At 39.5% G+C, this 27,102-nt stretch overlaps 1 protein-coding gene across 9 annotated transcripts in view; it reads left to right on the top strand.

The window, feature by feature from the left end:
* The window catches only part of DIP2C (DIP2 acetate--CoA ligase C (putative)), a 350,386-nt gene that overhangs the window by 229,416 nt on the left and 93,868 nt on the right, over positions 1 to 27,102 (top strand). For all 9 annotated transcript variants that reach the window (XR_015740061.1, XR_015740062.1, XM_087916235.1 and 6 more), the window contains one exon: positions 11,929 to 12,039. Coding sequence is in view for 7 of the 9 variants with exons in the window: in XM_087916235.1 (XP_087772361.1) it covers positions 11,929 to 12,039 (111 nt within the window). In the remaining 2 variants the exon portion in view is untranslated. The remainder of the gene's footprint in view (positions 1 to 11,928; positions 12,040 to 27,102) is intronic.

Here is a 27,102-nt window from a genome sequence, read left to right as displayed (position 1 = left end):
GAAGGAATTGGGGGGTGCGGGTGTGTAGACCAATTCTGGATCTAAAATTACTAAACGGATATTCAATATGCAATCCTTACAGTCAATCCTGGGAAGTATCCGAGAAGGAGATGTGTTAATGTCAGTAGACGCGTACCTACACATCCCAATTGCCCAACCACGTAGAAGATTCCTGCAGTTTTGTTACACAGGAAGGCATTACCAATACAGAGCAGACTCTCCGAAAGGTCCACCCAGCAACTGCATGGGTAGTGAAAGCAACCTCAACTGCCTCATTCTTCAGCACGGCAGCTGTCATACAATTTGCACAAATGCAACAAAGGGCACCACCTGGTGATCCTTTATTACAACAGGATTTAAAGAACAATGCAACAATGCCACCCTGAATGGTGTCAAGTACACTACCAAGGCTATTGCAGCTTTGGTGGTGGTGAGGCGCCTGGTTTGGCTCCGCCATTGGCAAGCGGATTTAAAGCACAAGTGGAAAATTGCTTCAGCTCCAGTTAAAGGAAACCGACTATTCAGGGAAGCCATAGAACCTCTACTAGTTGAGACCAAGGACAAAGGAAGTTCGACCAGGCAGATTGGTGGCCATCGTCATACATGCGAAGGCAGCCTTTCCATCCACGAGGGGTTGCTTTGATCACTCCGAGCATATCCCAGAAGATATAGAAACAGACAAAATAGGTCAGTATTTAAAAACAGATAGAATGTCACCAATTGAGGGGGAAAAAAGGAATATATTAAATTAAGAAATTACATTAACAGAATTAAAGGAAGCAATCCAAAAACAGAAGGCAAATAAGACCCCAGGGCCAGATGGTTTACCAGGAGAATTATATCAAAAATTAGGACAATCTTTGGAGCTAGTATTCCTGGAAATATGTAATGGGGCTTTGTTAAATGCAAAAATTCTGGAATTGTGGAGGGAATCGTATATTACCTTGATACCAAAGGAAGGCACCAATGTTAATCAAATCCAAAATTATAGACCAATATCGCCCTTGAATGCCGACTACACGATTTTTATGGGTATTATTGCAGGGAGGACAAAAGGGATTTTCAACGAAATAATACATAGTGATCAGAATGGATTTCTACCGCAAAGACAAGTAAGGGACAACATTAGAGTAGTAATGAACATATAAGAATATTATGAAATGCAATCAGGAAGACAAGCGGCTCTTGTCCTTTTGGACACACAAAAAGCATTCGATAATTTAAATTGGGAATTTATGGTACGTCAAATTAAGGAAATGCAGTTTGGAGACAGATTTGAAAAATTAATAGAAACAGTTTATCCCTCCCAAAAGGCCAATATAATAATAAATGGAGATATGACGAAGGCATTTAGAATAACCAAAGGAATCCGATAGGGATGCCCATTGTCACCTCTTCTCTTTACTTTGACACTAGAGACACTATTAATACAAACTAGGAATAATTCAGAAATACAGGGAACAAAAATTTAAAAAGAAGAGTATAAACTACAAGCATTCGGGGATGATTTGGGTTTTTGTATTTGTATTAGAATGAGGGCCAGTTTTGACAGAGGAATTAGAAGAATATGGAGAGATTTCAGGATTAAAGATCAACAAAGACAAAACCAAAATGCTAGTGAAAAATATAACAATTAGAAATAAAAAGGAGCTAGAAAATGTAATGGGACTACAAATCATCCCCCCAAAATAATTAGGAATATGGTTAACAGCAAAGTGCTCCGCAATCAAAGAAGACAATTACACCAAATTATTCAATCAAATTAAAATGATTTGGAAAAATGGGGGACTCCACAATTATCATTATTAGGAAGAATAGCAATTATAAAAATGAATGTCCTGCCAAAGATTTTATATTTATTTCAAAGAACCCCAACAAAATTCAATAAGAATTTTTTTAGAGAACGTAATCACATAATCACAAAATTTGTTTGGGCAGGCAAAAAAGCCCGAATAAAGTGAAAAGATTTACAGGATAGTAATAGCAGAGGTGGCCTTGGGCTTCCAGATTGGGCACTATACCATAATAGAACAATACTTGTATGGATACGAGATTGGATCAATCTAAGGAAAAAGGGAATATTAACCATAGAAGGGCATGGCGTACAAAGTGCTTATTAAAGACAGGAGAGATCTGGCCTAGGAAATTTGGCGAGGCAGATTGGCGGCTATTGTCATACATGCGAAGGCAGCCTTTCCAGCCACGAGGGGTTGCTTCGGTCAAGGGGGTGGAGGGTTGTAGACCAATTCTGGATCTAAAATTACTAAACGGATATTCAAGATGCAATCCTTACAGTCAATCCTGGGAAGTATCCGAGAAGGAACTGTGTTAATGTCAGTAGACGCGTACCTACACATCCCAATTGCCCAACCACGTAGAAGATTCCTGCAGTTTTGTTACACAGGAAGGCATTACCAATACAGAGCAGACTCTCCGAAAGGTCCACCCAGCAACAGTGCACGTAGTAATAGCAACCCCAACTGCCTCATTCTTCAGCACGGCACTCTCATACAGTTCGCACAAATGCAGGAAAGAGCACCACCTGGTGATCTTTTATTACAACTGGATTTAAACAACAATGCCACCCTGAATGGTGTCAAGTACACTACCAAGGCTATTGCAGCTTTGGTGGTGGTGAGGCGCCTGGTTTGGCTCCGCCATTGGCAGGCGGATTTAAAGCACAAGTGGAAAATTGCTTCAGCTCCAGTTAAAGGAAACCGACTATTCAGGGAAGCCATAGAACCTCTACTAGTTGAGACCAAGGACAAAGGAAAGATCTTGCCTAGGAAGTTTGGGCAGGCAGATTGGCGGCCATCGTCATACATTCAAAATTTTTAGGAATATGGTTAACAGCATCCACAATCAAAGACGCCAATCCAGAAACTGGACAGATCTGGATTTATAGATGGGGCAGTCAATGATTCCAGGGAAGAAGACCATTCAAGTGTCCTGCTAACAGGCCCTTTTGCCACATAAAGTGGCAACCAGAACAGCGTACCCATTGGCAGGGGACTGGGCCCATTTGCCAATGATGGGAAGCAATAACAACGGACAGTTGGGTCGTAGACCCAATAAAAAGGGGCCTAGTTCTGGAATTCCTCTGCACAGCCCCAAACTCTTTCAGAAGAGGCCCACTGCCAAGAGACAGAGCCAAAAGGGGCACCATGGACACAAGAGTTCAACACTTGCTGGACATTCAGGTGGTCCAACGGGTATTAAAGGCCGAACAGGGACAAGGGTTTTATTCAATCTTGTTTGTACTACAGAAGGAATTGGGGGTGCGGGTGTGTAGACCAATTCTGGATCTAAAATTACTAAACGGATATTCAATATGCAATCCTTACAGTCAATCCTGGGAAGTATCCGAGAAGGAGATGTGTTAATGTCAGTAGACGCGTACCTACACATCCCAATTGCCCAACCACGTAGAAGATTCCTGCAGTTTTGTTACACAGGAAGGCATTACCAATACAGAGCAGACTCTCCGAAAGGTCCGCCCAGCAACAGTTCACGTAGTAATAGCAACCCAACTGCCTCATTCTTCAGCACGGCACTCTCATACAGTTCGCACAAATGCAACAAAGGGCACCACCTGGTGATCTTTTATTACAACTGGATTTAAACAACAATGCAACAATGCCACCCTGAATGGTGTCAAGTACACTACCAAGGCTATTGCAGCTTTGGTGGTGGTGAGGCGCCTGGTTTGGCTCCGCCATTGGCAAGCGGATTTAAAGCACAAGTGGAAAATTGCTTCAGCTCCAGTTAAAGGAAACCGACTATTCAGGGAAGCCATAGAACCTCTACTAGTTGAGACCAAGGACAAAGGAAAGATCTTGCCTAGGAAGTTTGGGCAGGCAGATTGGCGGCCATCGTCATACATTCAAAATTTTTAGGAATATGGTTAACAGCATCCACAATCAAAGACGCCAATCCAGAAACTGGACAGATCTGGATTTATAGATGGGGCAGTCAACGATTCCAGGGAAGAAGACCGTTCAAGTGTCCTGCTAACAGGCCCTTTTGCCACATAAAGTGGCAACCAGAACAAGCGTACCCATTGGCAGGGGACTGGGCCCATTTGCCAATGATGGGAAGCAATAACAACGGACAGTTGGGTCATAGACCCAATAAAAGGGGCCTAGTTCTGGAATTCCTCTGCACAGCCCCAAACTCTTTCAGAAGAGGCCCACTGCCAAGAGACAGAGCCAAAGGGGCACCATGGACACAAGAGTTCAACACTTGCTGGACATTCAGGTGGTCCAACGGGTATTAAAGGCCGAACAGGGACAAGGGTTTTATTCAATCTTGTTTGTACTACAGAAGGAATTGGGGGTGCGGGTGTGTAGACCAATTCTGGATCTAAAATTACTAAACGGATATTCAATATGCAATCCTTACAGTCAATCCTGGGAAGTATCCGAGAAGGAGATGTGTTAATGTCAGTAGAGCGCATTACCTACACATCCCAATTGCCCAACCACGTAGAAGATTCCTGCAGTTTTGTTACACAGGAAGGCATTACCAATACAGAGCAGACTCTCCGAAAGGTCCACCCAGCAACAGTTCATGTAGTAATAGCAACACCAACTGCCTCATTCTTCAGCACGGCACTCTCATACAGTTCGCACAAATGCAACAAAGGGCACCACCTGGTGATCTTTTATTACAACTGGATTTAAACAACAATGCAACAATGCCACCCTGAATGGTGTCAAGTACACTACCAAGGCTATTGCAGCTTTGGTGGTGGTGAGGCGCCTGGTTTGGCTCCGCCATTGGCAAGCGGATTTAAAGCACAAGTGGAAAATTGCTTCAGCTCCAGTTAAAGGAAACCGACTATTCAGGGAAGCCATAGAACCTCTACTAGTTGAGACCAAGGACAAAGGAAAGATCTTGCCTAGGAAGTTTGGGCAGGCAGATTGTCGGCCATCGTCATACATTCAAAAATTTTAGGAATATGGTTAACAGCATCCACAATCAAAGACGCCAATCCAGAAACTGGACAGATCTGGATTTATAGATGGGGCAGTCAACGATTCCAGGGAAGAAGACCGTTCAAGTGTCCTGCTAACAGGCCCTTTTGCCACATAAAGTGGCAACCAGAACAGCGTACCCATTGGCAGGGGACTGGGCCCATTTGCCAATGATGGGAAGCAATAACTACGGACAGTTGGGTCGTAGACCCAATAAAAAGGGGCCTAGTTCTGGAATTCCTCTGCACAGCCCCAAACTCTTTCAGAAGAGGCCCACTGCCAAGAGACAGAGCCAAAAGGGGCACCATGGACACAAGAGTTCAACACTTGCTGGACATTCAGGTGGTCCAACGGGTATTAAAGGCCGAACAGGGACAAGGGTTTTATTCAATCTTGTTTGTACTACAGAAGGAATTGGGGGTGCGGGTGTGTAGACCAATTCTGGATCTAAAATTACTAAACGGATATTCAATATGCAATCCTTACAGTCAATCCTGGGAAGTATCCGAGAAGGAGATGTGTTAATGTCAGTAGACGCGCGTACCTACACATCCCAATTGCCCAACCACGTAGAAGATTCCTGCAGTTTTGTTACACAGGAAGGCATTACCAATACAGAGCAGACTCTCCGAAAGGTCCACCCAGCAACAGTTCATGTAGTAATAGCAACACCAACTGCCTCATTCTTCAGCACGGCACTCTCATACAGTTCGCACAAATGCAACAAAGGGCACCACCTGGTGATCTTTTATTACAACTGGATTTAAACAACAATGCAACAATGCCACCCTGAATGGTGTCAAGTACACTACCAAGGCTATTGCAGCTTTGGTGGTGGTGAGGCGCCTGGTTTGGCTCCGCCATTGGCAAGCGGATTTAAAGCACAAGTGGAAAATTGCTTCAGCTCCAGTTAAAGGAAACCGACTATTCAGGAAGCCATAGAACCTCTACTAGTTGAGACCAAGGACAAAGGAAAGATCTTGCCTAGGAAGTTTGGGCAGGCAGATTGGCGGCCATCGTCATACATTCAAAATTTTTAGGAATATGGTTAACAGCATCCACAATCAAAGACGCCAATCCAGAAACTGGACAGATCTGGATTTATAGATGGGGCAGTCAACGATTCCAGGGAAGAAGACCGTTCAAGTGTCCTGCTAACAGGCCCTTTTGCCACATAAAGTGGCAACCAGAACAGCGTACCCATTGGCAGGGGACTGGGCCCATTTGCCAATGATGGGAAGCAATAACAACGGACAGTTGGGTCGTAGACCCAATAAAAAGGGGCCTAGTTCTGGAATTCCTCTGCACAGCCCCAAACTCTTTCAGAAGAGGCCCACTGCCAAGAGACAGAGCCAAAAGGGGCACCATGGACACAAGAGTTCAACACTTGCTGGACATTCAGGTGGTCCAACGGGTATTAAAGGCCGAACAGGGACAAGGGTTTTATTCAATCTTGTTTGTACTACAGAAGGAATTGTTGAGTGGGGGAGGGGGCGTAGACCAATTCTGGATCTAAAATTACTAAACGGATATTCAATATGCAATCCTTACAGTCAATCCTGGGAAGTCTCCGAGAAGGAGATGTCAATAGACACATACCTACATATCCCAATTGCCCAACCACGTAGAAGATTCCTGCAGTTTTGTTACACAGGAAGGCATTACCAATACAGAGCAGACTCTCCGAAAGGTCCGCCCAGCAACAGTGCACGTAGTGAGAGCAACCCCAACTGCCTCATTCTTCAGCACGGCACTCTCATACAGTTCGCACAAATGCAGGAAAGAGCACCACCTGGTGATCCTTTATTACAACTGGATTTAAACAACAATGCAACAATGCCACCCTGAATGTTGTCAAGTACACTACCAAGGCTATTGCAGCTTTGGTGGCAGTGAGGCGCCTGGTTTGGCTCCACCATTTACAAATTTGTTACGCACGAAGGCATTACCAATGCAGAGCCCTGCTGTTTGGGCTATCATCGGTGCTCAAGACTTTCACCAAGGTGCTGGCAATGCTATATGGATGACATACCAATACTGTCATCCTCCCCACTGAGGACAAGGGGGGATGTAGAAACCACAGTAAGAACATTACGAGAATAGAGGTTTTAGGTGAAGTTCGAAAAGAGCCATCTGCAGCTGACAAACCGACTACAGCATTTGGGAGCAGTCATAGACACACAGTCTTGCATGGTCTACCTGTCACAGGAGTGACAGTCCAGCATAACAGCAATGATAGACCAGATGGTCACAACACCAGTGTTGACTATGGACCTGCTCTCTCAGCTGTTACGAAAGATGATATCATGCATCACAATAGTGCCCTGGGCCCAGCTGCACATATGAACCTTACAATGGTTCCTGTTACCTTACCAGAGAGCAGGCAGGAGCAAAGCGAGAACATGGATAAGGGTCCCACCAGGAGTAAAGCAGTCCCTCCAGTGGTGGAGGTCACAGGGCCATAACCAAGGGATGTGGGTTCAAGGAATCCAACAGACTGATCATTATGACAGTCACCAGCCTGATCAGTTGGGGATCTAATACCTGTCTCGTAACAACAGGGTCAGTGGTCCAAGATGGATCTCAAAAACAACTGGCTGGAGCTCAGGGCTGTGCACCTGGCTCTTAAGACATTCAAGGAGAGGATAGTATGTCAGTATGTGCTAATCTTGACAGACAATGTGACCACCAGGGCGTATATCAGCAGGCAAGGGGGGGACGCTCTTGCAAGGGGCGGAGTGTCTAGGCCACTGGGCGGAGAGACATATCCTATCAATCAGAGCAGAGAGTATCTCAGGATTGGAGAATGTACAGGCTCAGCAGAACCACTATCAATCACGCAGAATGGCGTCTACACCCTGCCCTTTTCAAGGAGTTAAGCCAGTCCTAGACTTGTTTGCATCCCCAACAAATATGCAACTTCTGAGATTTTACTCAAGGTTCTCAATGCCGGGGCAGAAATGGCCAATGCCCTCTGAGGAACGTGGCCCAGGAGATTACTTTACACATTTCCTCCACTTCCATTGATACCGAAAGTGATCAAAAGAGTAACAGAGGTATTATTTGTAGCACCCCACTGGCCCAGGCAGACATAGTACACAGCTCTGATAGATCTGTCAGTAGCCAGAGCATGGAGAATCCCTCCATACAGAATAGTGTTGAACTAGGGGATAATACAGCACCCAGAACCACAGTGGCTTCAGTTGACTGTCTGGCACTTGAGAGGGCCACACTGAAACAGTTAGGATGTTCAACCAACATAATACAGACCCACTTACATTTTCTTCTGGTCTTTCTCACAAATCAGCATCTTTCTACTGACAGTGGTGGTTTTTTAGTGCAATAGTTCTTAAATATTTGCATAGTTCCCAACTTTGGCTTTAGTTATTCTGGCTTTCCCCTTAACTATCAGCATTCTGTGTCATATAATGGTCCACCAAATGCATCTATGAAGCCAATTTATGTGAATGGACAGGCAAAATCTTTTGTCCATTGTCATTTTTAGTAGCAGTGAGAGATTCAAAAGACAATCTTCTGTTATCAAGATTTGTAGTCACTTGTTTCCCAATTTTATTGGATCTATCAAATCCAAAGTAATAGTCATCACCATGTATGATGAAGTTTTTCCTCTCGTTTAGTTTACTTTCATCTTCTTTGTAGATTAAAAAGGGCTTCAGAAGAGAATTCCTTTCAAGTAATTGAACATTGGATGCAATACACTACCAATTAATTTATTGATTTTATATATTTATTTTCATCATGCATTTTATAAACAAAGGACAAGTTAGTTCAGCTTCCAGTTATATTCTGTTACCTTCTGATGTGATAATTAACATTTTTCTAGCTGGGGTGTGCAATGTGAAGTTATTCCTAGAAAACAGATCAAAGGAGATTTCAAGGGAATTTACAAGACATATTCCTCCATGCAAGGCAATAGCAATGAATGTATAACTCTACAGATTGCCTTGTGCATTATTTATTTGCACAAATTTTATTCTAGAAAAAGCAATTCCATCTGACTACAGGTTCCAGCACTATATGTGCCACATAGGAGGAGGATGTTTCTATGATTATTACCCTTCCTCTTGATAACAATACTTAACTGAATTTTTGGAGTTTAATATATGTGAGAGTTTTCTGTCTTATGCAAAAGGGTCTACATACCAGAGGCTTAATGTTTTGTGTTCTATATCTACCCTGCAAGAAAAATGTATCTGTTTTTAAAAATTGCAACCGACTGGCCCTGCTGAATACCTAATAAAAGCTTTTACTGGGCTTCCATTGTTTGAAGAAAACTTGGGAGCCAGCCATGAAGTCATATTTATATCCCTTGTATATGGGAGAGAGGGGAAGAAGGTCTTATTTTGACCTCTAGGAGGCAGAAAATTGAATTAGACGTTTTCTATTTAAGGCTTCTTTTCCAGAGAAATGTACTTATGTCATTGAGAAAAATGAATGAACCAGCAAGTGACCACTGCATGAACTGGACACAAGAAGAAAAACCAGTTCCAAGGGGAATAAAAACTAAGGCTCACCAATTAATTAGATAATCTCAATAGCGGTAGATTTATAGGGATTCTAAAAATATCATAACATATTAAAAAGCTGACTAATTGTTCCATTTGATAGAATTGACACCAACCTCCAAAATTTCACAGTTGGAAATAGAAACTGAAATTGTATGAAGAGAAGAAATGTTGAGGCTAGGGGCATTACTTTCTTTGGGTTTCTCCTTGGAGGAACCACAGATCCACTCTAATCGTATCTATAGAATGATCAAGCTGGGATTAGGAATTGATGAAGAAGAAGTTGCTGTTGAAGAATCCACTTCCCACTGTATCTGAAGAGATCCCTCCCCTGGAAGGAGATGGGGATGCATCACACATGGAGGAGGTGGATTATGTTCATTTCCTGCCTCCCTCTTTCCCTGTGCCATCACCTTGCTCAGGGACTCTGGCAGGGCTAACTGCACCCTCAAAATGGTCTCTGTGTCTTTTATAAATGGTAACTAACATGGCAGGCAGCCTTCCACATTTTATTTGGTCTGTCTGCTTGTTCAAAAATGCTGCTTTAGAGGAAAAAGGGTCACTCTAATTGTTCGAAGGTTTTTTGCTCTCCTGTCCATGAAGATTTTGTTCTAGTTTTAGCTTGACCGCCAAACATCCATCCCACTACAGCTGAAGTAAACACCCAGAGAATGTCCTTCCCACTAATATAGCAGTGAGACTCCTCCCCCCGCCCATCTCTCGCTGCTGCCTTTTGTCTTGAGAAAGCAGGGACTTGCAATCTTGTTCATGTGTTCAGTTTTGTTCTACTGGAATTAAAATAAAGAAGAATATGGTTTACAATAAAAAAAAACCCTCATGGATTATCAGCCTACTTCACTTTGCCCATCTTTGCCTTATCTGAAAATTTTAGTGCTCTAGTATTATGCAACATATTATCTCATTGGCTTATAAACTGGACACGGTATTGCAATTATACTTAATTATAGAAATATCCTGTAGTATACAATAGGCAAGAAGGAGAAATCCGGTTATCATGTTTAATTTTTCATTGATATCAAGTTGGAAGGTAGATAAACTATCTTTCAAATAAGCAGAATTGTCTTTTTTGTCCCCTGTGGTTCTTATCACCATAGTATCTAATTTGTAGACCTAAAATAGAGCTGTCGCCTGCTCCAAGCACAACCACATGATGCTCTTTGGAAAGAGCTGCTGAACTGATTATTTCAATTAGCTTGTATTTATTTTTAACCATTTTCCAGGACAGTACGGAGCACATACTCCATCACAGCATTGTTTCTTGTTTCAACTCCTACCTTCCTTGTTTTTGTGTAACATACTGTATAGCCTAAATGTTCTCTATTTGGAGATACTACCAAGTGGGACATTTAAAAACTCTTATCTTAGTATTCTTTCCCTTCAGCCAAATGGGATCCATCTTCCTAAGGAATCAAAAGGTAATAATATCTGGAGACAGCAGATGGGATTCATTGAGCTCAAGGGCTGGGAAAACCTGTTTGGAAAGGCTCAGTGGGTATATTTTGATTTGATGCATAAAGTCAACAGAAGTGCCAGCGACTCTCTAGAGCTGCAGACCAGATGTACTCCACAAGAATTCTGCACCTGGTTCATTCACATTTCATTCCCTTTTCTGCTGAAGATGTGGGAAAGCATATCATTTATTTTCCATTGTCCATTACTTCAATGGAGAAAGAAGTGCCTTTCTCTGCTCAGGTGGAGTGTAGGAGTAATTGTTTTCATCCTTCTTCTGTTTAAGGAAAGAGTTTCTTCTGTTCATTCTGAAGATAAAAGGGCGAGATTTCATGAGGGAGTCTCCTTTTCTATCTAAAGCTCAACCCTAATTCATGAAAGGGGCAATTCAAGCTTTGGTTGATGTTTCATTTTTGGAGGCATATTAATTAGTTTGCTTTTTCCTATAATATAGACATTTATATACTTAGTGCACTTTCACTTTGCAACAGTAAAAACGATGAGGAAACATTGGTTTATTTGACTCATAAGATATTTAATTACATATCAACGGAAAATGGGCAAAATTACTGTACTTGATGCTGCTGTTTCATCATTCTAACTCTACCAGACATTTTCTTAATCCATTTCTGATTTGTACAATTCTAGCATGACAGTATCCACAAAAGTGCATTCCCCAGAGTTGTTGTTCTGTAGCATTTTGCATATTTGTGCTGCAATTAATGGCAATAATGTACATGCTTTGTTCACACTTTTGATTTTGAACAGTAAGTCATAAAATCCTATGTTATAGTAATTTCTTTGTTTTGTATCAACTCTATTCTTTTGTATAAACTCTTGACAACTTAAGTTGATCAAAGTTTGATTTGCATCCACCGTATGCCATGTTTACCATACTTCTAAAAAACAATGTAACAGAATCTGATATTTTTTCCTTTTGTTTTCTGCAAATGCAGGAGTCGATCAAGCACTGCCACAAGAACGCCGAACACCAGTAACTCCATCCTCCTCCTCTCGATACCATCGCCGCAGATCATCAGGCTCACGAGATGAGCGCTATCGATCAGGTGTGTACAACAACAACAGCAATATCAAAACTTTAGAAGAGAACATCTGTAGCTCGGGATTGTTCCTTGGTGGAGTCCTTGGTGCTCTTCTGATTTGGTTTTTGCTTAGAGATGTTTCATTATCCAGCTAGATAACATCATCAGTTCAATGATTATGGAGTTTGGGAAGTATGGAGATGATTTTATGTAATCAGGCAATGAAATGTTTGTAAGCAAATAACCAGAGAGCACCAAAGACTTTGCAGAAGAAATGTCTTTTAAAGAGCAGTAGAGAGATTTAGTCTTGGTTAAACCTTTGACTCCAACTTCATTCTTTTAACCTTAGTTGAAAACTTATGAAAAAAGGTGACATATACAATATTTATTTATGAGTTAGTTGCACATTATACATTAACTTTAAGAGAGTAAGGCAGCATTCTGACTATTTTCATTTCCATCCTCCCCTCTCCTCTAGTTATTTCTTGATGGGAAGGTTCCAATGAGAGAGTATGATTGCTCCAATATCACCCATTGAGTGTCAGAGGCCAAGAATAGAGTTGTCTGGTGTCTCCCCAGTCTTAACGCAACACCTTGACACTATATGATTCATTCAAATCTCTCCTGGAAATATTAGACCTAGCTTGGATTTTGGAGATATCAAATCTATCTTATCAAATCTATCTTATCAAATCTATTTTGGAGATATGACTCTTATAATATTTCCTGTATAAGATGTCTGCTTTGCATAATGGCAAGAGAATATGATCAAGATTGTATAAATAAACCTTTAGCACTGGAAATACTGATTTCTCTTGAAAGTCCTTTAAAAAGTTGAGATAATAATTAAGATCACACTGATTTTTTTTATAATATGAACAAAAAGTTGGAAAATGAAAATATAATATTTTGTTGGATAGGTGGTATTTATACGGGAGGAAGATTGCAAAAGATTGCAAAAGAATATTGAAAAATCTTACAAAAGACAAATTCAATTAAATTGGATCATTTATTAGCGGGATTAATAATATTTTTCATTATTGTTTGTATTGGAAATGTTTCAGATAGTTGTATCTTCAAGCTAGATTATATAGAGGTAGGTGTGTGTGTGTGTGTGTGTGTGTATTTCTGGTTTCATTCTGAGTTAGCATTACTCTTAACTTTGAATCATTCTTTTATGTGATAAAAATAAAGGAAGCTAAAAAGATAATAAAGAAACCTATATTGAAAGTTCATAAAAATGATTTTCTATACGTAGCTCAAAGCATACTATTCACGGTGAAGAGGACAAAATTATCTTCTGGCTCAAGGAAATGGCAATAGCTGTTGAAATACCAACATGGGTTTTTGAACAGCAATATTTCAACACTGTCACATGATATTCTAAGTCCCACTTGTTTCTTCTGAATGCTTTCCTCCCAATCCATCAGGAAAAACACCTTTAAAAAACTTAATATATGAATGTCACAGAAGCAGAAAAATAAAAGCATGAATTTTGTAATTCAATTCTTACAAATTCTAGCTAAGGAAAGCCAAACAAGAACCTGTTCCTGTGCCCTTATGGAAGGTTAACTTGTTTTGTAAAACATCAAGATAACATCATCTGGTTCACACCTTAGCAGCTAATCTGGTTTATCTAAACCTAGTCATTGTATCTAATATAGTATAACTTAAAAATAATGAACTGACATTAAAAACTGTGCTAAAAACACACACAAGAGCCAAAAGAGGGATGGAATGGTGATGAGATTTTCCTTCCTCACAAGACATGTCCTGCAGTGAACACCATTCTCAGGGCCCCAGGCAATACCAGCTTTTGATGCCAGAAAGCCAAAAGACAGGGGCAGTTCTGACCTCCACTGGAAGAATGTTGCAGATTATTTATTTCAATTAAGACATTTTGAGCTTCAAAACGACCTTTTCCCATCCCCTTCCCAAAAATGGTGAGGTGAACACTGGACAAATCAAACCCTCCAGATATCTCCCCAGCTTCTTCTGAATCACCAAAGATGGACCATTCAAATAGGGCTTGTCTTGCTCCCTATTAACACCAATTGGGACCAGCCTTGGGGAAAGGAGCTGAATAAGGCGCAATACTGTGCTACGCATTGCCATCCCTTGCAGCCACTGAAAAGTCACAACGAGGGAAGGTTGTACTGTTCCTGAGTGGAAGGTTGCACTGTCCCATCACACTCTTGCCAGACATCATCCACAAGTGCCAACAATACATTTCTATCTCATATCCTGCCTTCAAACTCCACAGAAAGGGGTCCAGATAGTTCATTTCAACTAGAACCCTCCAGAGCCCTGGTTTCCTTTTTTCACCGTGTTCCTAAAATGGCGAGGTAGACAATTGGACAAACCAAATCCCCACGTTATCCCCCGAAGAGTATCCCCTTCTGCAACCTGAGTAGGTCCATTACTCGCCAACACAGAATCGTTCAAACAGGGCCTGTCCCTTGCTCCCTATTAATACTGCTTAGCGCAGCCGTGCAGAAGGGATTTGAACCAGTGGAGTAGGGTATTGTACATCCCCATCTCCCGTAGCCATTGAGACATCAAGGAGAAGAAGGATGGTTGGACTAACCCATGTCACTCTCACAGGGCTGATCCGCAACCATGAACAGTGCCATCTGTTTCCCATAGCTTGGTCAGAAAACTTTAGCAGGTTTTCTGTTAAGTTGCCTTAACAGCCCCATGGGTCCTATCTATTTTCTGAGTGCCTACAGAATTAAACTGCTCCCATATAATGCTCCCACATGATTTGGCAAGTCCATTCTCCAGGTCTCTCCGATTGACCAGCTCTATGCTTGGACTCAAACTGAGAGTGGATCCAAGCAATTTTATCCATTAGGGGTTTCCTCTGCATGGCTCTTTAAATGTTTGTCCAAGCCCTCCTTTGCAAGGAGGAATTTGGTGACCTTGAACAGGACAGGTGGATGACAAAAACGGACCCTTTTCTGCATCCTCATTTTTCACTGAGGTTTCATTGGACAAACTGGCTTTTCTCAGGAGCCTCAGCTCCTCCTTAAACCATGGGGAGTTTCGGGACTGATAGGCCATGTTAGAGGCCACATGGGCAGGTGCTCTCCAGGGTCTAGCCACTTCCTTCTTCCAATTTGTGGCCAAAACCTCCACAGTGGTATGCAGCAGAATTTCCCCAGCTGAGTGGAACTATTAGTTGCCTACCTATCACTCTCTATAAATATTGCTTAGGCACGGCCTTGGAGAAGAGAGGTGAATTGTGCTGCACTGTCTCTTCCCATGTAGCCACTGAAAGATCAAGGAGAAGAAGAATGGTTGTGCTCTACCCTGTCCTGCTCTTGCCAAAGATTATCCATAAGTGCAAACAATGACATTTATCCCACACAACCCTTTTTCAACCACCTTCCCTAAGTAACAAACCAAACCCCCAGGATATCCCCCAGTTCCTTCTGGATTGAGTTCATTAGTTGCTGAGGATGCCATTTTAATGGGCCTTGCCTCCCTGCAGAGGGAGGCAACTTTAGAAAAATCTTTTAGCCACCAGGGCATGGTCTGATAATCCTGATAGGCAGGATACCATACCATGTCTAATCATGACAGATTCCCCATCATTTCTTGTTGACACTGCTCTGACAGGAAAATCATATCCGGGATCTAACTGCTATCTCAAGTGGGCCTTAGATGGTCTGGGATAGGTTGATGGCCATGAACTCCTGAGCTTCTTCTGAAGCCAAGTCAGGGATAGTAGATTGAAGTCCTCCAGGCTCATAAGCCTGGGGTTCTCTACCCAAAGCTGAGATAGCCTCCAGGAGCTGAGGCAGGTTGCTATGAATCAGGTAGCCTGGTATAGCAGCAACACTCCCAATTGATCATTAATGCTTACTCAATAAAGCTTTCCTTAAAATGATGCGTGAACCAGTTCTGTGCTTGCCAAGGATAATGTTCTCAAGAACTGTGAATACTGGAAATGGAGAGTTGTAGTAAAAAAAAAAAAAAAAGAGCCTACTGTTCTGGCTTTGGATGCTTGTGGGTTGCTTTTTTTCCATAGAAAATGTAACTGTACTCAGCGTAAAGACTTGTGCTCTGGGTGAGACTCCTTATTTCACAAGGGTTGATTGTTAATGACATCAGCATATCCATTTCCATGTTATGGCCATCCACCACGCTTCATGATAACAGCAGGCTAATGACAAGGAAGTTACAAGAGGCTACACAATCCTGTAATTCAGCCACTTTGATCATAACACATTAACTGCTTTATCACCTGTCACTTCCAATTAGCACGTACCCTTATCCCGTTGCTAATAGACACTTGGCAGCAAAATTAATTATATAGTCATAATTCCTAAAACTTGAGCGTTCAAACACTTTTTGCTAAGTGCATTCATGGTTTTTGTAGCAGCAGTGGCTGTACTCTGGGTAAGATTAACGCAAGTTTGCTGAAGGGGAGTATTCTTGGTTTGATGGAAGAAGATTAGTGCCTAAAGTAATTTATGATTAATAAAAATCAGCATTACTATCATGGAAATATATTAATACAGTCTCTTACAAGGAAGCAAATTATATCAAAATCTGCTCTCACACTTGGGAGGAGTAACAAGAAATTTAAAGGCTAATTGTAAATAATTAAAGAAGATGCTCTTTTGTCACATCCACCGTTTTATAGCCACTGTTGCTGTATTTATCTTTGTCCTCAAACTTGCAAATACTTTTTTTCTTTCACAAAGATAATAAATAGTGGCTCTGCTTTCATTGGGATTCCAAGAATTATTTTACTTTTATATTATTAGGCCATAATATATGGCATATGTGAGGTTTTCCTCACTTCCCACTGATTTATCCCAAAGTCCCAAACTTGTGGAATGTCTTAAGGAGGAGACAAGCTTAAGACCAAGAAACTGAGCTTCAGTTCTCACCTGCTGTTAAAAATATTGCTTGCTATTTGGTCCTTGCTACCAGTTGGGAAAAAAGGAAGATATAGAATCAAGGCCCATCAACAGATTCCTGCTTGACTCCATCTCCACCTCACAAGTTTTTGCTTATATTTCTGAAGATAAGGGATATGTTTCTCCAAAGTTTTTCCCATTCTTCCATTCACTAAAGTTGTTACTTACAACAGAGTGACAAATAACATAATGGTCATATAATGTGTTATCTGGGTGCAGTAAGAGAGTCACATTGTACACCTTTGTAATGTTAAATAACCAAGGACACTGTGCTTTGTTTTTCCAGACCACGTTGATTTTGTATGTACCAGATTGAATTGCAAAATAAAATGATAATAAATAGTATCTTTAAAATGAAATATAAAGTTATACTTCCTCAGCATTTCAACTCTGGTCTTTAGGTTGAGATTATCAGAATATGCAATTTGCCCTATCTTTAATTGGTTAAAAGGGAGGCAGCTAATCAGCCAAAATATATTTAATTATTTGACAAATGATGATGGGTAGAAAGTTTCTTTGCTTGTAAGCTAGTAATAAAAAAATCATCTACAGTCTTTAAGTAGGAACAACATCAATACCAATCATAGATAATTTAGCAAATCCTCAAGATGCAGAGTTGAATGATGACTTTAAATATCCTATCAAGACCTGATACATTTCTTTGAAAACGTAAAAAAAAAAAGATACAACATCCCCTAGGTTTCAAAAAGCCTTAAAACCAGCTGAAAAATATTAAGTTCACCCACTCCGAGACCACAAAAGAACACTGGGCTTTAATATCCCCACTCAAGGCTCATCCCTATTCATTGCTTTATAGGAATTGCTATCTAGTTAAATTTCAACATTATTTCCGTTTTCCAACCTGTGGTTTTCATGGTACAAAAGATTAAGGTGCACTTTCAGTTAAAATAGTGAATGAGTAAAGAGTAAAGAGTGAAGCACGGCCTACACCATTGTTATTACTTGAAACTCTCCACGGGAAAGATTTAAAAAAAATCTTGGCTTACTAACATGGAAACTTAAAATATTTTCTAGGTAATACTTGATTGCACTATACTAAGAATGGCGTATGGTGCTCTAAGCAGAAATGTACTACCACAACATGTTAGCCCTCTTTTGAATCTTAGGAACTATGGTAGTCATTATGATTGCCTTTCCTAAGAGAGGAAAATCTTAACGGGCTTTGTGTGTACCAACAAAAGAACGTAAGGAAGATTCATTTTATTAACTTTCATCTAAGAAAGTGCAGATTAATAAGGGGTCACCTAAATCAGGAGAGAGCAATCTGACATCAGAGGGCTAAATCTGATTGGTGTGAGAACCCTCTCTGACCACAGTTACTTACAATGTTTTCCTATCTTTTGATATGAGAATTAGATTTTGGAAATGTTTTTAACTGAATTTAGTTTTGCTGTACTTTTTCCAAGTTGGCCTGCTTTTGCATACTTTAAATGTAGGTGGTTCTTCATGTTCTTTGAAAGAGAAATCAGTTCACATCAATTGTTACATCTGTTGTAAATATCACTAGGTAACTGAACTCGAAGCTATCTGTAATTAAAATATAGACTTGACTATTGTATAGTTTCAAATATGAACAAGAATGGTAAACAGTGGGCATTTGTTTTAAGAACAGAGTAATTCAGTTTGTATAGTTTTAAAAGAGAAGCAAGAGAGTCCACAGTTTTTCTGCACAGTGATGGACTCATAGCACTGGAACCTTGTAATTCATCTAGTCACATAACAAATATTTCATTTATGGGATGTATATGTTGAAGGCAGTCATTTTTTCCCCATGTAACTATTGACATAGCTAAGAACAAATTGTGAATATTTGGTTAGAAAACAGATGGGGAAAGTAGTTCTACAAGTTGGAGGAACCATTTAGAAATTGCATAGTTGTATAGTTTAGAAATGTAAATAATTGCTTGAAGTAACTGTTGTATTGAATTATTGCATTCTAACAGAAGTGAATATATGTGGCTCAGGGTTGAAGTGTGGAGGTCTTGATGCTCCCTGAGTGTGATTGTTTGCTTGCAGATGTTTCATTATCCAGCTAGGTAACATCATCAGTGTGAGACATGTTGTTGTTCACCAAAACCTCCACTTTTATTGCACTTTAAATTGATGTAAACATCATAGCTTGCTTCCTGAATATACAATAAGGATGATGATTAATTCATCATCAAGTTGTAAGATCAGCACTGGGAAGAAACAATTGTTATTTATGGTGGCATTATGTTGAAGTGTGTGAGTATATGATTGTATTGATTGTAGGGGATATGACATCCATGCCTTCTTTGTTAGCTTCCACTCTATATTTTAAAATAAATGATAAAACTTTATGTTGATAGTCCAATTCATATAACTTACTAAGCAATAATTAATTAATTTGGATATGACTTGCATATTGTACAAACCCAACCACTGCGGTTTATAAATCATAGATGATGCATTAAACATGTTATGGGAAAGCAGCCAATTATGTTTGTTTGATAAAGAATGGTTAAGTAAACTAGTGCTCTGTATGGCAAATGACCTCACTTGATATTGTTTCTAAATCACAAAGTTTACACAGGTTAAGCCAAAACTAGCAAAACCACATGCTTGATATCTAAACTGAGACACAGATGATGGACTTCAAGCGTGAGAAGATCTCACTCAACTTTCTATTGAACTATGAGCTACTATCAACATGACTACAGTATGTAGTGATAAAATGGGTACAACAGAAATTGCAATAGTTTATCACACATTGTCTCATCTAATTTGGTCCCACATTTACTGTTTATTGTTAGGCTATTTAGAAGGACTGGCAATTTGAGCAATGAATCTTGCACAGATGGCTAGAGCACAAGCAACCAAATAATCCTTCCAGTCATGTCATCACTTCATTCTGAAGAACTGGTGTCGATTGTCTAAGAATAACAAAAAGCATGAGTTGAATCTAGTGTATGTGCCAGCTAATCTGGAAAGGAAGCGGAGGAGATGGAAGGTTAATGTGCGAAGTTGTTTATTCAATGCTTCACATTTTTGGTAACTTGGAATAAAACAGAAGCTTTTCCCAAATCTGTTTAAAAATGTAATAATCCCATTAAAAACATCACAGATGCTTAACACAGATAGTCGCCTCTTCTATATTGGCAAAGGAGGCATGCTGCCAGCCTTGTTGGTCAAGGAAATCTGGCTGACAGTATTCAGGAGAAAGAGATTGTCTACTGTGGCTTCTGCCTTATGTAATGTCTTACTCCTGAGGGAGATTGGCACCCACCCTTCTGTGCTTCCTCAGGACCTTAAGTGTGCCAGATGGCCTGAGGCCCTGACTAAATGAGGAAGCATCACATTGAGGTGGTTGTGGAATTAAAAGGCAATCCCACCTCCCACCCACCCAACCTTGTCCCTCTCTCCCTTTCTTTTAACTATATCTTGATTAGGATTTCTACTTTTACGCTTTGAAAGATATTTATTTGTTAGGTTTTTTAAAGTTCTAATGCTGAAGTTACCCAGAGAGATTTGCCATGAGATGGGGTGGGGGGACAAATTAAATTCAGCAAACAAATAACGTAGCATGTCTAATCTGAGGAAGACTTAAAGTAACCATATAAGTCCCTGAAAATTAGAAATGCTAAAAAAAATAGGCAAGGGGTTTGTTAAAGAAAATAAATAGCTGTAGTTCTTTTAAAAAATGTATATATTAGCTCTGGGGGTTTTGTAGCCTGCAAATCTAAGCACAATTACTAAAAAGTAAAATTCAGTTTTAGTTACAAGGCAACAAATCATGCGACTCTTCTTTAATAAAAAATAACGCCCAAAACATATATGCACAGTACGATTGTTAGGAATTACTGATGTCTATCAGATTAGTGGCATAAATATGGAAGAGGCAAGCTGGTGGCCACCATGGGGCTGCAGAGACAGGAACCTTAAATGGGCCTTCAGTGCTTAAAAAAGCTAAACTACATTATGGGCCCCTCTAAGGCTGGCTCATGCCCATAGAAAAGCTGGACATTGAACAATATATCTGAATACAATGGATACAAAGAAAATGATTAGATATAAAGAACTATTAGACAGTCAGGGGACTCTTAATCAAATGAAGAATTGAAAGAACAAGGTATAATTGTGATTTGGTAGCCATATTTACAGATACAGATGAGACATAGAAAGGATTTAGAAAAACATGGAATTGAAAAGGAATTACAATTTGATCAAATTTTGAAAGGCAAAGAAGAAAAATTTATAACAAGATTGCATAACTATTTATTAGGAGTGGAACTGGAGGAAGAAATAGTAAAAGAGCCAATGATAGCCTGGGCAAAGAATATAGGTCGTAGTGTAGAACTAGATGATTGGGAAAAATTATGGACCCAAAACTACAAGTTAACATTGTCAACTGCTTATAAAGAGAAGCAGTATAAAATGTTTTATCGATGGCATTTAGCACCAGCAAGATTGGCAAAAATGTATCCAAATAGGAAATCAGAGTGCTGGAAATGCAAGCAGAAAGATGGAACGTTCTTTCATATATAGTGGCAATGCCCCAAAGCCAGAAAATATGGGTGAAAGTACAAAGATGGCTTCAGGAGATAACAGAACATCAAATAGAACTTAAACCCGAACTATTCCTATTGGGAATAATTAATGGGAAATTTAGCAAACAAATCCAATACATCATATTGCATATAATAACAGCAGCAAGGATAGTTTTTGCGCAGGGTTGGAAATTAGAAAACATACCGTCCGAAGAGATGTTAATACCAAAAATATTAGAATGTGTCGATATGGACAAACTTACAATAGAACTAAAAGGCAAGGAGGAATCGGAATATTATGCGGTATGGGATAAATGGTATAAGTGGATAGAACATAGGAATAAGGATTAATGTATAGAAATAAATGTAAGTATATGTAATATCTATGACACAATACTGTTAACAATGTAAATAGAGGTGTGTAATTTGGAGAAAAAAGAAAAAAGAAAAGCTGGGCATTGGCTTAAGGTGCCAACAAGAATAATGAGGGGAGACAGAAGGAGCTTTTGGTAAGTCCAAGCAACCAGAAGGAGCCAACCAGCTTCACTGCATTCTGACTAGAGCAACCACTAGATGGCAACCAGAGATACAGAATGTCTAAGGTCCTGGAATTCTCTAGTATTTTTGAACATGGCTTGGTCTAGGATGGTCAGTTTCCCAGTTGGAACTTAATCATACTAATGTATGATTAAGTCTTTGTCCATGTGTTTTGAAATTAAGAAGTTTTCATGTTTTCTAACTGTTAGTTGGTGATAATGGAGTTGGGGTATTTTTTGCTCATCTGGGTATTGATTGCTGTGAGGAGATGTTTTGGTTTTGATCAGTGGCCCCCAACCTTTCTGGTGCCAACAAGGATCAATTTTGGAAAAAAAGGGTCATCACATTCCCACACGTGCTCACTGCTTGCAAGGACTAGTTCCTAACAGGCCACAGACCGGGACCATCCATAAGCAAAAAACTGGGAACCTCTGTCGTAGATGATCTGTTTCTTTTCATGGTGTTTAGGATTACTTCTATGTGTCTTACACAGGTTCTGATGTGGAAGACCTGAGTCTTTACTTGGGTGGTGGAATAGTTGGTTAGTGTGGGTAGTTTTACAATGCTCTACTTTCTTGTATTATTAAGGTAGGGAAAACTGCTTTGGATTCTACTGGTCTGTCTCAGACACTCTTTCCTTTATTAAGATTGTTTTAGTTTAAAAAATTTAAATCAGGAACTGACGTCCTGCAGAGCAAAGAACTGGATTTCAGAAACCACTTTTACTGAAGAGGTGTCTTGCTACCGTGACCATATCTACTGTGGCAGCCATTTTGTGAATATGCCCTCCCCAGAGTTCTGAATGGGATCATAGCCTAAAAGAGTACCTAAAGGGTAGAATTTATTTAAATTAGAAAGCAGTCTCTAAGCAAAAAAATATGAGTCCATGATAGTAATTTCCATCTTACGGTTCAGAGGGAGGATCACCAAAAGGACTATGACTTTTTTAAAAAATTCTTGAAGGATGATAGTTAAGGCCAAGAAAAACATCTTAGATTTATTTTGTGGTTAAGCACCATAGTTTTTATTTTTGGCTTTGGTTTGATAAGCTTCAAAAACATTCTTTTGAATGGATTCAGCTGGTCTCCTTCATTTGTTTGTTTCTTTTATTGATAAATAATAAGCTCAAGGTCTTGGCATGCAAACTTATCTAGCTTTAGGCTTCTTTAGAGTTAGACATAAAAGAGAGATATAAAAATAAAATAAAGAAAAGAAACATAGTCAGACTTGTGCCTTGCTTCTGCTTTGGCTAAAAAATTATGTAAGATGAAAGCCTATGTCAATTCAATGACAGACTGTTTTTCTCATTTTAAAATAATTTATAGGGTGGCCCTATTTGCAGTTACAAACAAAATACAAAAAAGATATAGAAGAATTTGACATAGATAGAACACCACAACAAATAGATAAAATCTTATTAGGACCAGAGGAAAAATTTATAACTAAAATGTACAGCTACCTTTTAAAATTTGACAGAGAAGAGGAGATATTGAAACAAATAATGATTGCTTGGATGAAAAACTTTGGATATAATGTACATTAGAAGATTGGGAAAAACTTTGGACAAAAAACTATAAATTAACAATGGCAGCCAGGTACAAAGAAAATCTCTACAAAATGTTCTATCGTTGGCACCTAGCACCAGTAAGATTGACCAAAATTTACCCAAATCTGAACCCGGCATGTTGGAAATGCAAAAAGAAACCAGGTACCTTCTTTCATATGTGGTGGTCCTGTTCTAAAGCAAAGAAATTTTGGAATAAAATAAGGATCTGGTTGCAAAAAATAATTGGTTCAAAAATAGAACTTAAACCTAGAGGCACAGAGATGGACAGGCTGACCCTAAACTTAAAAGATAGAAATGAAACAGAGTATTATCTGGTCTGAGACTCCTGTATACCTGGTTAGACAATAGACATAAAAGTAACATAGTAATTAATATATGACTATGAATGTTGACGATGCTGTAACGTTGTTGGAAATGTAAATATGTTTTTAAATTGTTGTAAAATGTTTAATAACATTTATTTTTTAAAAAAGAACTTTGACTGGCAGGTTTAGGAGGATAGCCTTTTCTGCCATTGCCCCTACTCTCTGGAGACGAATCAGGCCCCCATTCTTTTGGCTTCCAATAGACAAGGCACTGCCATCTCACATGAGGAATACCAAAGAAACATGCAATCATAAGTTTGTTGCATGCCATGAGAGCGCTCACTTTGCCATTGTCAGTCAATTTTCAACAGGGTTAATTATATTTGCCTCATTAATAAATATTATATTTTTTAAAAAAAAATTCAACTCTTAAATTTTAACTCTTAACATTTTAATTTTGTATATACTGTTTTATATTTCAGTATTTTATTCTACACTGCCAGGGTTTCTTTGAGAGAGATGGGCTGTTTAGAAAAACAAACAAACAAACCTTTTTTTGTTGCCTTAGCAAGAAATGATGGTGAGGATTGTCTTATAATAGCTTAGGGTGGCTGGATCTGAAAATGACTTTGACACCCTCTCCTTTAAATCCTGAAGCATTATTCCTTGATTCCTCTAAAAGTATACTGACCATCTCCATATCCATGCTATTATGCCCTTTTTGGATGCTTTTATTAGTTAAGAGAGACAAAATTCTAATCTGCAAGGGGTGGAACCCATCCCACCACCAATCCTGTCACTTTCCTCAGGCATTATAAGCTTGAAGAAATCCAGATGGTGGTCACAGGAGGACGCTACCTTGTCATCTCTTGAAATTCTATCTGCCTGACATCCAATCTGGAGATAATATGAGCAATTTTGTCCTGAAAAATGCTTAGTGAATTGCTCACAAATATTCTGAAACATCATGAGGATTTTGTCACTCTAAATATGCTGGTCTTCATTCTCCAGATGCAATAAGTATAGATAAATATTGATGTTCCACCACTCTTGCTGGTTTGGAATAGGCCCAAAGGTGGACTCTTAACTATGTGCAGTCATTGTTGTGCCTTGTTACTTATCAGTGTCACTTGAGGCATATCCTTTTGTACCTCGTTTCCTTAAGTTCCTTAGTAAACCAAATAACATTCCTTGTATTATCACTTATAGGGAGCTTGATCAATAGCAACCTTACTGGGTGCCCTAGCAACCTCTGTGTCATACTGGTCAATTAGGTATTCCACAGAACTGCCAGCTAGCATCTATTGGGATCTGAAGAGGACTATGCATAGGGGATGCCCTCTCAATCTGACAGATTTTGCATGGAAGAAGGGGCAAAGATGCCCCAGGCAAGATATACCGTGTTGATAGGCACCTACTCTCAAAGACTGAATGCTATCATAACAATAATTCTGAAATGATTTATTTTTGTCTTATATATATTTTTATATCTCTGGTAAACCTAGTATTTTAGTAAGGCTGTGCAGACCTTTTACATCCACTTGTCTCATCTCTAACCCTCCAAATCTAATTTTAGTAGAGTATCTTCTAGAAGAAGGAAACTCCCTTCTATGTTTTACTTCCCTCTCCAAGTGTCCCACTCGTATTTATTCTCTTTTTTGGCTCCTAGAGCTCCAGTTCCTGTGTCCTTCCACCCTAAGAGAACAGCATCTCTTTTTGCCTCTTAAGCAGAAAGGGAGATGTTCATCCAGCCAGCCTTCCTTTCCATTCCTCATTTTTTGGCACTTTGTCCCCTTCTCCTTAACTAACCTGGATTCCTCCTTTTTCCCCAATTCCTGTCCTTTTCCCATCCCTTCAATCACTGTAATGATTCTACTATGAATAATTTCTTCTACTTTCCCTCTCATAATAATTTCTCTATTATTCTTTTTTTCCTTGAATATTCAATTTAACATAACGTTTCTTTGCAATCCATTTGGTTTCACCTCAGTTGTGTCCTTCACTACTATTCCATATCAGTTATTACTCTTTCTTCCTAGACTAGATAAGGCTCAAGGCGTTGGGTAAGTGGTCAGACCTTGGCTTCTTGCGTACGCAAGTTAACTGCTTCAGCCCTCCCTCTTTCCCCCCACCCCCACTGGGAAGGTTACTACCCAATAATTATCCCTCCACTCCTTCACATGCTCTTCTCCTTGGACTGCTCTCAAGCTTACTGTGCAAGACTCCTACTCCTCTACTACTAAAAGCAAACTACAGTTGGAGTCTGGAGTCCATTGCCAGCCAGACACAGACTGGCTTCTCCGACAGGCTTCTTCACAGGATTCTCCGACAGAGTCCAGATTCATCCTTCACATTCATAAGGCAGCCAAGGAGGCTGATGGCAGCATCTATTAGGACAGGTAAATGCTTATGCTTCTAAAATATATAACAATTTTGTGTGTATTGTATAAAAGCAATAAAAGAACAGGTTATGAAATTATATTTCCTTCCTTCCTTTTCTTTCCTTCACACACAGACACACAACTTTCTCAGAATAGCCATTAATTTCACACATGAATGCATTCCATGCAAAATTCTGTAGTGCAGGTGGATCTTTTCTGATATCCTTCTGTTTGTCTTGGTGCTTTTGCCAAAAAGCCTTAAAGGTGGGAACACCATGCTTTATATATTTAGTCTTTTTGATTTGTGGGAAGTAAATCTAAGATATATAATACAAAGTAGCATGACAGGGCTGGCAAACTTCATGCCTTCAATACATGACATACGTTCAGTTTGGGAAAAGCCTCATCTTTAATTTCAATCTAATAATGGGAAAAAAAGAATTACGAATAAAGAAGGGAAAATCAACCTAATGCTGGCAGTTCAAAATTTCTGCTTTGGTCAAAAATTAAGTCTAAACTTGAGAAGTTTTATCTAAGTTTATATAGAAAAGGATTTTGCTTTAGGATTTTGCAAGGTGGAGGGAGTGACTTAAACTTTGTAAATTATTTGGAGTTAGGATGAATTTTCTATTGGTTTGTATGTAATCAAAAGAAAGTTCCAATGACTTGTTTTATAAAGTGGGTTTGAAAATGGGATGATTAGGTTATTATTTAAAGCTTGTAAAATAGTTTGAAATTAAATTTGGAAAGTATGTTCAAGAAGACAAGGGAAAGAGAAGATTTTGATTTCTTTATTTTTATATATATAAAATGCTCAAGGAATTCTTAAAGTCTGCA

Source organism: Pseudonaja textilis, chromosome Z (genome assembly GCF_049901715.1).
Source record: "Pseudonaja textilis isolate UNSWEBS1 chromosome Z, rPseTex1.2, whole genome shotgun sequence".
Classification (NCBI taxonomy): domain Eukaryota; kingdom Metazoa; phylum Chordata; class Lepidosauria; order Squamata; family Elapidae; genus Pseudonaja; species Pseudonaja textilis.
This window is presented reverse-complemented; position numbering and strand designations above follow the sequence as displayed.